At 46.8% G+C, this 13,076-nt stretch overlaps 1 protein-coding gene across 1 annotated transcript in view; it reads right to left on the bottom strand.

The window, feature by feature from the left end:
- Positions 1-13,076, bottom strand: part of LOXL2 (lysyl oxidase like 2) — a 67,405-nt gene that overhangs the window by 44,223 nt on the left and 10,106 nt on the right. The window contains exons 2-3 of the mRNA XM_036396754.2: positions 10,468-10,879; positions 4,728-4,903 (exon numbers count right to left, since the gene is read on the bottom strand). Coding sequence (XP_036252647.1) covers positions 4,728-4,903; positions 10,468-10,825 — 534 coding nt within the window. The 5' untranslated portion in view covers positions 10,826-10,879. The remainder of the gene's footprint in view (positions 1-4,727; positions 4,904-10,467; positions 10,880-13,076) is intronic.

Genomic DNA, 13,076 nt, shown 5'->3' with positions numbered 1-13,076 from the left:
GAGCTGTTCCTGAGGGACTGGGGGCTCCCTGTGGGGCAGAGCTGGGCCAGCCAGGCCAGATTTAGGCAAAACCTCCCCATGCAGGGCCCTGTCACCGTGGGGTCACCGGTGGATTCCCCCCCCTGGTTTTCCACGTTCCCAGCACTTACCAGGCCCAGGGAATCTGCACCAAAGGGGCTTTAAGGCTTCCTAAATGATGAGGAAAGGCTGGGGGAATGGGGATTGTTCAGAAGTTTTGGTGTGACCTCATTGTGGCCTTCCAGTGCCTGAAGGAGCTACAGAAACATGGAGAGGGATTTGGGACAGGACACAGGGAATGGCTTCCCGCTGGAAAAGGGGAGATTTAGGTGCAGTATTGGGAGGGAATTCCTGGCTCTGAGGGAGGGGAGGGCTGGGATGGGATTCCAGAGGAGCTGTGGCTGCCCCTGGATCCCTGGAAGTGCCCAAGGCCACCCTCAGGGTGAAGAAACTTTTCCCAATATCCAAGCAAAGCTCCCCTGGCCCAGCTCTGGCTGTTCCCTCTGGTCACAGGCACCAAAATCTGCCCTCACTCCTGTGGGGCTGTGCACAGTCAGATCCATTTGGGAATCACAACCAGGGTGGGAATGCAGGATCCAGCACCCAAGCTCGGTTTAGCACCTCCAGCCGGGCCTGTTTTAGTAAAGCCTGGTTTGAGCAGCAGCTGAAGGACAAACAGACAGATCTCGTCGGTGGGATTGCGCCGGTTCTGCTCTGTCAGCGCAAAAGCTGATGGAGAATCCTGACCACAGCAGAGCTCAGAGGAAATTCCAGCCCCCTCACCCCTCATTCCAAAGGGAGAACATCACTGGGACAAGCTCTGGGCTCCAGCAGGAACCCAGGAGCTCACAAACGATGATGTTTCCCCTGTGAATGTGAGGAAGGACCTGCACAATTCCCAGGCACGTTGGGAAGGGCAAAAACTTCCAAACTTGCCTTTGCAGGAGGCTTTGGACACCCCCTGGTTCAGGTTTGTGACCCCCTGGGTCACCCTGTTCCTTGTTTTTAGCTCCAGCTGTGCCCCCCTGGCTGCTGAGGAGATAAAGCCAAGATAAGAGTGGCAAAACTCAGAGGGGGAAGAGCTGGAACATTTGACAGCCAGTTGTGACTGCAAGGAGCTGCCACAATGGCATCCCAAACATCCCAACTCTCACCTCCAGCCTTGATCCTGCTCAGGAAAAGCAGCAGGGAAGGAGCCCTGCAGCTCCAGGGACTTTATTTTATAGGGAGAGAGGAAAAATCAGCTGGGAATGGAAGCAGTGGTGCTGTGGGAAGGTTTGTGAAATTCAGGGAGAAGCAGAATCCTGGAAGGGTTTGGGTAGGAAAGGAGCTCAAAATCATTCAGGGAGAAGCAGAATCCTGGAAGGGTTTGGGTAGGAAAGGAGCTCAAAATCATTCAGAGAGAAGCAGAATCCTGGAATGGTTTGGGTAGGAAAGGAGCTCAGAATCATTCAGGGAGAAGCAGAATCCTGGAAGGATTTGGGAAGGAAAGGAGCTCAGAATCATTCAGGGAGAAGCAGAATCCTGGAAGGGTTTGGGTAGGAAAGGAGCTCAAAATCATTCAGAGAGAAGCAGAATCCTGGAATGGTTTGGGTAGGAAAGGAGCTCAAAATCATTCAGGGAGAAGCAGAATCCTGGAGGGTTTGGGTAGGAAAGGAGCTCAGAATCATTCAGGGAGAGACAGAATCCTGGAGGGTTTGGGGGGGGGGGGGGGTAGGAAAGGAGCTCAGAATCATCCAGTGCCACCCCTGCCACGGGCAGGGACAATTCCCAGGTTGCTCCAGCCTGGTTTTGGACACTTCCAAGGATCCAGGGGCAGCCAGAGCTTCTCTGGAATTCCATTCCAGCCCCTCCCCAGCCTCACAGGGAAGGTTTTCCCTCCCGATTTCTAATTTTAACCTGCTCTCTCTGTCAGTTTGAGGCAGGCAGGGGATGAGCAGGGGGTGCAGCAGCCTCTGCCCAGGAAATGCAGCACTTCCACCCCACCAGCACAGCTCCTTAAAAATAAATCTACTTCTCCCTTTTCCATCCCCTCCTGCTCTGAGGGATCCAGGCTTCTGCTCCAGGAATCACTTCAGTCTCGTGATTCTCCTGAAATTTCAGCACCCCCAGAGCAGCAGCTGAGCTCATTCCCAATTATCTGAGGAGTTCCACTCACCCAGCCCCACGCTGAGCTCATGGAAAGGCAGAGCCCTCCAAGGCTGCCGTGATTAATTCCTGGAGCAGCTCGGGGTGAGGTGACCTCTGTCTAGACTAAAGCAGATTTTCTTCCAGGTGTTTTGAGGACTCTCTGCGGCTTCAGAGGAGCCAAAGCCACCCCTGGTGTTCCGTGCTCCCGCCTCATTCCCTGGGACACAAGGGAGCCATTGATGGAGCAGCTGGGGATGATCCCTCCCGAGGCAGGGGAGGCGAGGTCAGGGTGAGGAAAGGAATTGAATCCCTCAGATCCTGGAGCTGCAGCCCTTCCCTTCCCTTCCCTTCCCTTCCCTTCCCTTCCCTTCCCTTCCCTTCCCTTCCCTTCCCTTCCCTTCCCTTCCCTTCCCTTCCCTTCCCTTCCCTTCCCTTCCCTTCCCTTCCCTTCCCTTCCCTTCCCTTCCCTTCCCTTCCCTTCCCTTCCCTTCCCTTCACTCACAGACAGCCCCAAGGGTTCATCCACACTGGGATGTGCAGCACAGCCTGGGTTTGCCCTGCATGCTCAAAAAGAGCTCTGGAAACGCTTACAGGGGGGGTCTTTCCATAAATTTTGGCCAAGGGCAGCCAGGGAATAGAGACAGTGAAAAATCCAAGAAAAGGGAGGTGCCTGAAGCACCACAAACTCCCCAAGCTGAGGAGCTAAAGGAAAAAAAAATCTTCTTTTCTCCTCTGAAGAGCTCATCCCAGCTCCCTTCCAGCCCAGCATTCCTGCATTTCTTTCTCCTGCAGAAATCCCATGGGATTTCTGCATTTCCCCTTTGGTTCTGTCACTTCCCCAGATCTCCCCCTCAGCCTCCCAGTGAGAGCCCAGAACCTTCCCCAGGACTTCCTCACTTCCAGCCCTAATCCCACATTCCCACAAATATTCCCATATTTTTATCATGGCTCCTCCATCATTGCTCATCCAAACAACACGAAAATATCTTTCTATCTTCCCTTTAAATCCAGCATGGCTACAGGAATTATTCCACCCCAAATCCAACCCTTCCCGCTGCCCCCATTAGCCCAGAGAGCTCCAAACTGGTCCCAGTGTTAAAAGAGGAGAAAAAAATTCAGGATTTTTGTCCATTAGAACTAAAAACATCAGGAAGTTCTGTGAGCACAACACAGGTTTTGTCTCTTTGAAATATTAACAGAACAGGTTTCAATTTTGAAAAATTGTTTGAGGAACCGGAATAATTTATAGTAAAAAAATAAAATAAACCTCTGTTTCAAATTCTTATTATCTTATTATTTATCTGATAATGTGGAAAAATATGTGGGATAAACATGGGATAAATTGATAATTTATGTCAGTCCACAGGATGCTCTGAATCAGAGTTTTTACCCCATTTACCTCAATTTGATTAATCAAGGGCACATTTTGTCTCTAAATTCATCCTCTGAAACACGAAAAGAGCAGGTTTCAATTTTGAAAAAAATGATTGAGGAAACAGAATAATTTCTAGTAAAAAGTTTCAAATTCTTATTGTTTATCTGACTTCCTGAAAATGGAACCTGAATTTTGTCTCTCCAGCCCAGGCAGGAGCAGCCAAGTTTTAAGCTCAGAGATGGGATCAATGTGGGATAAACTGATCACGTGAATAAATGTGGGATAAACAGGAGATAAATTGATAATGGGGGATAAATGTGGGATAAATTGATAGGGTGAATAAATGTGGGATAAACAAGGAGATAAATTGATAATGGGGGATAAATGTGGGATAAATGGATCATGTGAATAAATGTGGGACAAACAGGAGATAAATTCATAATGGGAATAAATGTGGGAAAAATTGATAGGGTGAATAAATAGGTGGGATAAACATGAGATAAATTGATAATGGGGGATAAATATAGGATAAACTGATAATGGGAATAAATAGGTGGGATAAATATGGGATAAACTGATAATAGGAATAAATATGGGATAAATTGATAATGAAGGAAAAATATGGGATAAACTGATAATGTGGGATAAACATGAGATAAATTGATAATGGGAATTAATACTGGATAAATTGATAATGGGAGTAAATTCTTGGGATAAATTTAGGATAAACTGATAATGTGGGATAAACATGAGATAAATTGATAATGGGAATATATATGAGATAAATTGGTAAGGTGAATAAATAGATGGGATAAATATGGGATAAATTGATAATGTGGTATAAATATGGGATAAGTTGATAATGTGAATAAATAGATGAGATAAATATGGGATAAATTGGTAATGTGAATAAATAGATGGGATGAATATGGGATAAGTTGATAATGTGAACAAATAGATGGGAAAAGTTGATAATGTGAATAAATGCAGGATAAATTGGTAAGGTGAATAAATATGGGATAAGTTGATAATGGGAATAAAAATGGGATAAATTGATAATATGAATTAATATGTGATAAATATCGGATAAATCAAAAATACGAACAAACATGCAGGACAAACATGTGATAAATTTACAATTTCCATCACTTCCAACCATCCCTCCCCTCAGGACACTCCGGACCATAATTTTTACCCCAATTACCTCAATTTGGTTAATGAGGGAGTTGTCAAACTTGAAGCCTGGGATCCTCTTCTCGCTGCACACCACGCCCACGTCCTCGGTGTGTTTGCAGTCGCTCACGCCCCAGCCGTTGGAGCCGCAGGCGGCCAGGCTGCTCTCCTTGCCCGTGCAGTGCACGTTGTCCAGCCAGATCTTCCCTGCAGAAGCAGGAAAACACAGCTCAGATTCCAAAAGGGGGGATTTAGGCTGGATTCCCTGGACCTGGATCCCAGGGAAGCAGCTGGGTCTCACGCTCAGTTGAAAATCAAGGTGAATAAAATGGCACCTCAAGGATTGATGGATTGGGAAAAGCTCTGGCCCATGGATTTTCCTGTCCTTTATCCACCTGGGAATAAAGTGGCACCTCAAGCAGTGCAGGTTGTCCAGCCAGATTTCCCCTGGAAAAGGATGGAAACCCAGCTGAGATTCCAAAAGGAGGAATCTGAGCTGGGTTCCCTGAATCTGGATTCCAGGGAATCTTCCCTGGAATGGGAAAAAACACAACTGAGATTCCAAGAGGAGGAATCTGGACTGGATTCCCTGGACCTGGATCCCAGGGAAGCAGCTGGGTCTCACACTCAGTTGAAAATCAAGGTGAATAAAGCGGCACCTCAAGAATTGATGGATTGGGAAAAGCTCTGGCCCATGGATTTTCCTGTCCTTTATCCACCTGGGAATAAAGTGGCACCTCAAGCAGTGCAGGTTGTCCAGCCAGATTTCCCCTGGAAAAGGATGGAAACCCAGCTGAGATTCCAAAAGGGGGAATCTGAGCTGGGTTCCCTGAATCTGGATTCCAGGGAATCTTCCCTGGAATGGGAAAAACCACAACTGAGATTCCAAGAGGAGGGATCTGGACTGGATTCCCTGAATCTGGATTCCAGGGAATCTTCCCAGGAAGGCAGGGAAGTGCTGGGTCTCATTCTTGGTGTGACAATCAAGGTGAATAAAGCAGCACCTCAAGCAGTGCAGGCTGTCCAGCCAGATTTCCCCTGGAAAAGGATGGAAACACAACTGAGATTCCAAGAGGAGGAATCTGAGCTGGATTCCCTGAATCTGGATCCCAGGGAAGCAGCTGGGTCTCACGCTCAGTTGAAAATCAAGGTGAATAAAATGGCACCTCAAGGATTGATGGATTGGGAAAAGCTCTGGCCCATGGATTTTCCTGTCCTTTATCCACTTGGGAATAAAAATCCACCTCCAGCCTGTGCTGCCCCAGGGATCAGTGATGAAAATTCTCAGTGCAAAAAATCAAGGTGAGTAAAGCAGCACCTCAAGCAGTGCAGGTTGTCCAGCCAGATTTCCCCTGGAAAAGGATGGAAACACAACTGAGATTCCAAAAGGGGGAATCTGGACTGGGTTCCCTGGACCTGGATCCCAGGGAAGCAGCTGGGTCTCACTCTGGCTGTGAAAATCAAGATGTGAAATCTCAGTGTGAAAATAAAGCGGCACCTCAAGGATTGATGGATTGGGAAAAGCTCTGGCCCATGGATTTTCCTGTCCTTTATCCACCTGGGAATGAAAATCCACCTCCAGCCTGTGCTGCCCCAGGGATCAGTGATGAAAATTCTCAGTGGGAACAACCGAGGTGTGACAATCAAGGTGAATAAAGCAGCACCTCAAGCATTGATGACTTTGATGCCATGATGATTTTTTTGCCTTTTCTTTTAAGCTCCTTTTATGCATTCTCAGTGCTCTTAGCATGCACATTTATAATTCCTTCAGTCTGATAACCTCACATAATCCTGATATTCTGTTAGACCAAAACCCCAAACATCCTGAAAGCCTCGCAGTTAGAGGCAGACAAACCCTACACTACCTTAAAAAACCAAAGTCCCCTCTAAAATACATGCTATAAACTAAGATTAAGCCCATCCAAGACAATAAAAAATACAATAAAAAGAAAATAAATTTTAAAAATTGAAATAAAATAGTATCAGGGTACTCATTCTAGTCTCTCATTAAGACATTTTTGTTAAATATCTTAATTTGCAAAGTCTGTAAAATTCTGTCCATGATCTATTGTGAGTGTACATTTCAGTTTGCTCCTCCTTGGCAAAATGCTGCACCATAGGAATCCTCATTAAATACCAAAATAAAAAAGCATTATCCCGTAGCTGAATTAATTAACTTTAAATTTTAACTTTTAAATTATTAATTTAATTAAATTTTAAGACTAAAGGAATGTTGTCAAGTTGGGAAAACCTCTGACCCAATGGCGTTTCCCATCCTTTATCCATATGGGAATATTAAATTAATAAATTTAATCAATATTAAATTAATATATTAAATTAATGATATAATTAAATCAAATTCATTTAATTAATATTAATATTAATGTTATTAATATTAAAATTATAATTTGATTATGTTATAAATAATACATTAAATTAATGCATTTAAATTTATGTAAAATATTAAAATAATAAATTAATACAGAAATCAGGCCTCTCAGAACCAGAATGGGAAGAGCCCCCCAGACCCTGGATTTGGGATTTCTGTGGGAATTCTCCCTCCCATGTGAGCCCGTGGCCAGCCTGGTTTGTTTTCCAATGTCACGGCCTCTTCCTCGCTTGGAAATCTCCTGCTCTGCTTCCAGAGCCAAAATCCACAACTTTGGGAGCACATTCCAGGTTTGCAATTTCCCTCAGGCCCCACTCGTTCTTTTATGGGACATTTATAGGTGTGAGCACTCAAAAACTGCTCAAATCCACCCAAACAGCACCTGTGGCCCTCCTGAGTGGAATTTTATCCCTGTGGGATCCACCAGGCTCCAGGGAGGGCAGGAAAAATCCTCAGCAGGACAAGATTGAATCCCAAATCCCAATAAATCCTGAGAAATCCCGTGGGGTGTCCGTTATTCCAGAGATCTGCTGTTATTCCTGGATTATTCCGGAGTTTTCCCCTCTCAAATTTGGTGATTCCAGGAATTCCCAGCTGTCACACACAAACATTCTCCTTTCCAAGTGTTTGCCCAGCAGATATTTGGGTTTCAGGTGGGCTTTTCCACATTTCCACCAGGTGCAAGGTTCAGAGGGTGAGAAAGGACATGGCAAACTGAAATCAGGGAATCTTGGGAGCTGGAGAGGCTCCCCCAGTTCCCTGGGATCCCAATCCAAGGTCCTTCAGCTGCTCCAGGCCCTTCTCCATCCCTGTGTCCATCCTTTGGATGCTTTCCAATAATTTCACACATTTTTCACCTCACAGAGCACAGCATGAGAAACCAACACTCAAAACCATCAATGAGACTGATATTGATGATCAGTACCAAAAACTCAGGAATTACTGGGAGCTGGAAACATTCCCCACAGTGCTCCAAGACCTCCTCACCTTCTCCTTTCCCGTACTTGGATCTGGGCAGCCAGGACATGGCCTGCACGTAGCCCAGCTCCCAGCATGAGAGAAAAACACCCAAAACCCATAAATTAAACTGAAATCAGGAATTATTGGGGCTCCCAGTACTTTGGGATCCTAAACCAAGTGCCCCTCTCAGCTGCTCCAAGCCCTTCCCCATCCCTGTGTCCATCCTTTGGATGCTTTCCAATAATTTCACACATTTTTTACCTCACAGAGCACAGCATGAGAAAGGAGCTTTCAAAACCATCAAGGAGCCTGAAATTAGGGATTATGGGGAACTGGAAAGGCTCTGAAACCCCAATCCAAGGTCCTTCAGCTGCTCCAGGCCCTTCCCCATCCCTGTGTCCATCCTTTGGATGCTTTTGGACACTTGAACACTTTTTTCACTTCATGAAGCAGAGCACAAGAAACCAACACTCAAAACCATCAATGAGACTGATCATTGATGATCAATACCAAAAATCAGGGATTATTGGGAGATGGCAAGACCCTTTCCCTATTCCAAGATCTCCTCACCTTCTCCTTTCCCGTACTTGGAGCTGGGCAGCCAGGACACGGCCTGCACGTAGCCCAGCTCCCGAGAGAGAAACACCCAAACCCCATAAATTAAACTGAAATCAGGGAATCTTGGGAGCTGGAGAGGCTCCCCCAGTTCCCTGGGATCCCAATCCAAGGTCCTTCAGCTGCTCCAGGCCCTTCCCCATCCCTGTGTCCATCCTTTGGATGCTTTCCAACACTTGAACACCTTTTTTACCTCACAGAGCAGAGCATGAGAAACCAACACTCAAAACCATCAATGAGACTGATCATTGGTGATCAGTACCAAAAACTCAGGAATTGCTGGGAGCTGGAAACATTCCCCACAGTGCTCCAAGATCTCCTCACCTTCTCCTTTCCCATACTTGGATCTGGGCAGCCAGGACATGGCCTGCATGTAGCCCAGCTCCCGGTATGAGAGAAAAACACCCAAAACCCATCAATGAGACTGAAATCAGGAATTACTGGGAGATGGAATGGCCCTCCCAATCCCTGGGATCCCAATCCAAGGTCCTTCAGCTGCTCCAGGCCCTTCTCCATCCCTGTGTCCATCCTTTGGATGCTTTCCAATAATTTCACACATTTTTTACCTCACAGAGCACAGCATGAGAAAGGAACATTCAAAACTACCAATTAAACTGAAATTAGGGATTATGGGGAACTGGAAAGGCTCTGAAATCCCAATCCAAGGTCCTTCAGCTGCTCCAGGCCCTTCCCCAACTCTGTGTCCATCCTTTGGATGCTTTCCAACACTTTAGCACCTTTTTTACTTCACAGAGCAGAGCATGAGAAACCAACACTCAAAACCATCAATGAGACTGAAATCAGGGATTACTGGGAGCTGGAAACATTCCCCACAGTGCTCCAAGACCTCCTCACCTTCTCCTTTTCTGTACTTGGAGCTGGGCAGCCAGGACACGGCCTCCGTGTAGCCCAGCTCCCAGCATGAGAGAGAAACATCCCAAGACGACCAATTAAACTGAAATCAGGAATTATTGGGAGCTGGAGGCTCCCCCAGTTCCCTAGGATCTCAATCCAAGTGCCCTCAGCTGCTCCTTGTGTGACCCCTCCAGGCCCTTCCATTTGAAATCAGGAATTATTGGGAACTGGAAACATTCCCCACAGTGCTCCAAGACCTCCTCACCTTCTCCTTTCCCGTACTTGGAGCTGGGCAGCCAGGACACGGCCTGCACGTAGCCCAGCTCCCAGCATGAGAGAGAAACATCCCAAGACGACCAATTAAACTGAAATCAGGAATTATTGGGAGCTGGAGGCTCCCCCAGTTCCCTAGGATCTCAATCCAAGTGCCCTCAGCTGCTCCTTGTGTGACCCCTCCAGGCCCTTCCCCATCCCTGTGTCCATCCTTTGGATGCTTTCCAACAATTTAACACATTTTTTTACCTCACAGAGCAGAGGACAAGAAACCAACACTCAAAACCATCAATTAAACTGAAATCAGGAATTATTGGGAGCTGGAAAGACCCTCTCCCTTTTCCAAGATGTTCTCACCTTCTCCTTTCCCATACTTGGAGCTGGGCAGCCAGGACATGGCCTCCATGTAGCCCAGCTCCCAGCATGAGAGAGAAACACCCAAAACCCATCAGTGAGACTGAAATCAGGAATTATTGGGAACTGGAAACATTCCCCACAGTGCTCCAAGACCTCCTCACCTTCTCCTTTCCCGTACTTGGAGCTGGGCAGCCAGGACACGGCCTGCACGTAGCCCAGCTCCCGGCATGAGAGAGAAACACCCAAAACCCATCAGTGAGACTGAAATCAGGAATTATTGGGAACTGGAAACATTCCCCACAGTGCTCCAAGACCTCCTCACCTTCTCCTTTCCCGTACTTGGAGCTGGGCAGCCAGGACACGGCCTCCGTGTAGCCCAGCTCCCGGCACACCACGTGGGCGGCGTGGATGGAGAAGTCGTCGTCGCACACGGTGCCCCACTCCCCGCTGTAGAACACCTCCAGCCTGCCCTCGTTGTGCTTCCTCTTCTGCCCCGCCAGCCTCAGCTGGATCTTGGGCACGTTTGGGGCTCTCTGGGGCGGCTGGAACACCGGCGGGGCTGGCTCGGGGTAGCCGGGCAGGTACGGCCAGGGCTCGTACTGGGCACAGCTCAGCCCCGCCAGCAGCAGCAGCAGCAGCAGCAGGCGGTGGTTGGAGGGAAAAACTTGGGATCTTCCCATTTTCAGTGCTCACCGTGCTCAGAGGCAGAGCCAGGCAGTGCAGGCAGGGCTGTCCTGGAGGAAAAGCAGATTTTAATTAATGTTTGTAATGATACAAAATGGATATGATTTATATTATTGTAGTATTTATATTAATTCATTATTATTTATTTATTTCTGTGTGTTATTATTGATTTTATTGCTTATTATTCCTTTTTTATTTTTATTTATTCATTATTATAGTCATTGTTTAAATTATTAATAATTATTTGTATTATTAATTATAATATAAATAATTATTAATATTTAAATAACTATTTATATTATAATTAATATAATAATAAATTCTATCAATAATTTAATTAAATTAATAATAGATTCTATTAGTAATTTAATTTTAAAATAATAAATTCTAATATTAATTATTATTTCTATTATTATCTTGGCAATTGGGATTACCTCCAATGCCACCTGTAAAAACCAAAGTCAGCTCAATTATTTCTTGTGGGGTGGACAAACAAACTGAAACCTCCCCCATTTATAAGTTTAGATCAATTTGCCACATCATTTCACCCCAAAAATACATTTTCCCCAGGTGAAATTCTCTATGTTGGGAGGTGTAGCGAATGATTTTCCTGTTTTCCTCCAGAAATCCAGCAGGAAAGCTCAGAACTGGACCCTTTTTTTTCTCCCCATCGAGAACCCAAACCCACCAGGGGCAGTGGAAAACCAGGAGGGTGAGGAAATCTCGTGGCCAGCAGTGAGGGATTCATCCCAAACTCTGGGTTCCCAGTGGGATAAAAGATTTATTTCTGTTCCTGCACGTCTGGTTCCATCTGTAGAAACTCAAAACATCACCAGACACTTGGCAGAAGCCTTGGGTGACCTTGGAATAGTGGAAAATGTCTCCAGGTTTTGGTTGTAAGTCTGGATGGGGATTTATTGGCATCCAAGTGCTCCACGAGCACAATTTAAGGTAGGAACAGACAACTTCTCGTGACTCATGAGAGGAATTTCATCCAGGAGTGGAATCCTGTGAAATCCTGTCCTTTTCCTGCTCCCCACTGACGCCCAGGCACGCGGAGTGGTCAAGCAGGACACGTGGGGATGAGGATTCCATCATTCCCAAGTGAAGCAATGCCAGAGCTCAGTGGGAAAACCTCCCCAGGCCTTTGGAGCTCCGTTGGTTCCCGGCAGCCACCGGAGGGGAGGGAGAAAGGGGGAGGATTTGGCTCCAAAGAAGATGTCTAGGAACTAAAATTCCCTGAAATTTCAGCTACATCTGGTCTATCCCTAAAAAAAATCCCAGAGAAATCACATCCTCACATAAAGATACAAAATTCATGAACTGCCTTTAAAGCTGAGGAGGACATGGATCAGAATTCCAGGTCATTTCCAGGGCTGTGCCTCAGTTTCCCTGTGGGTTGAACAGGGATGGGGCTCAGGAGATTCCTGCTGGAATGAAAAGGATTTTGCCAAGGAAGGGAGAAATGAAACAGAAGCTCGGGGATTAGAGCCCAGGATTGGAGGGGAAACAGGAAAAGCCAGAGGAGGTTTTCCAACAGATCTCATAAATCAGGATGGGGCGGGAAAATGAGGGGGGAAAAAAATCTTGGAAAACAAACATTGGGTTTCCAGGAGCCAATTTTTTTGTAGGTCAGGAGGTGAGGCTGAGAGAGAGGAATAAAATCAGGTCCTGCCCCAGCCTGGGGAGGGCTGGAGGGGATGGGAGGAGGGAAATGCAGCTGCTGCTCCCTCTGGCAGCGAGGAGAGGGGATTTTCCAATGGGAGTGGAGCTGGCAGGGCAGGATCAGAGGGATCCTGGATCCTGGAGCTCCAGAAGGATCCAGGAGTTCCAGAGTGATCCAGAATCTAGATCCAGGAGCTCCAGAGTGATCCTGGATCCAGGAACTCCAGAGGGATCCAGGATCCCAGATCCAGGAACTCCAGAGGGATCCAGAATTATCAGGATCCCAGATCCAGAAGTTCCAGAGTGATCCTGGATCCCAGATCCAGGAGCTCCAGAGGGATCCAGGAGCTCCAGAGGCATCCAGAATTCTGGATTCAGGAGCTCCAGAGGGATCCCAGATGCAGGAGCTCCAGAGGGATCCAGGATCCCAGATCCAGGAGCTCCAGAAGGATCCAGGATCCCAGATCCAGGAGCTCCAGAAGGATCCAGGATCCCAGATCCAGGAGCTCCAGAAGGATCCAGGATCCCAGATCCAGGAGCTCCAGAAGGATCCAGGATCCCAGATCCAGGAGCTCCAGAGGG

The sequence above is a fragment of the Molothrus ater genome, chromosome 28 (genome assembly GCF_012460135.2).
Source record: "Molothrus ater isolate BHLD 08-10-18 breed brown headed cowbird chromosome 28, BPBGC_Mater_1.1, whole genome shotgun sequence".
NCBI lineage: Eukaryota > Metazoa > Chordata > Aves > Passeriformes > Icteridae > Molothrus > Molothrus ater.
The sequence above is the reverse complement of the archived record's forward strand: the minus strand, read 5'-3'. Positions and strand labels throughout refer to the sequence as shown.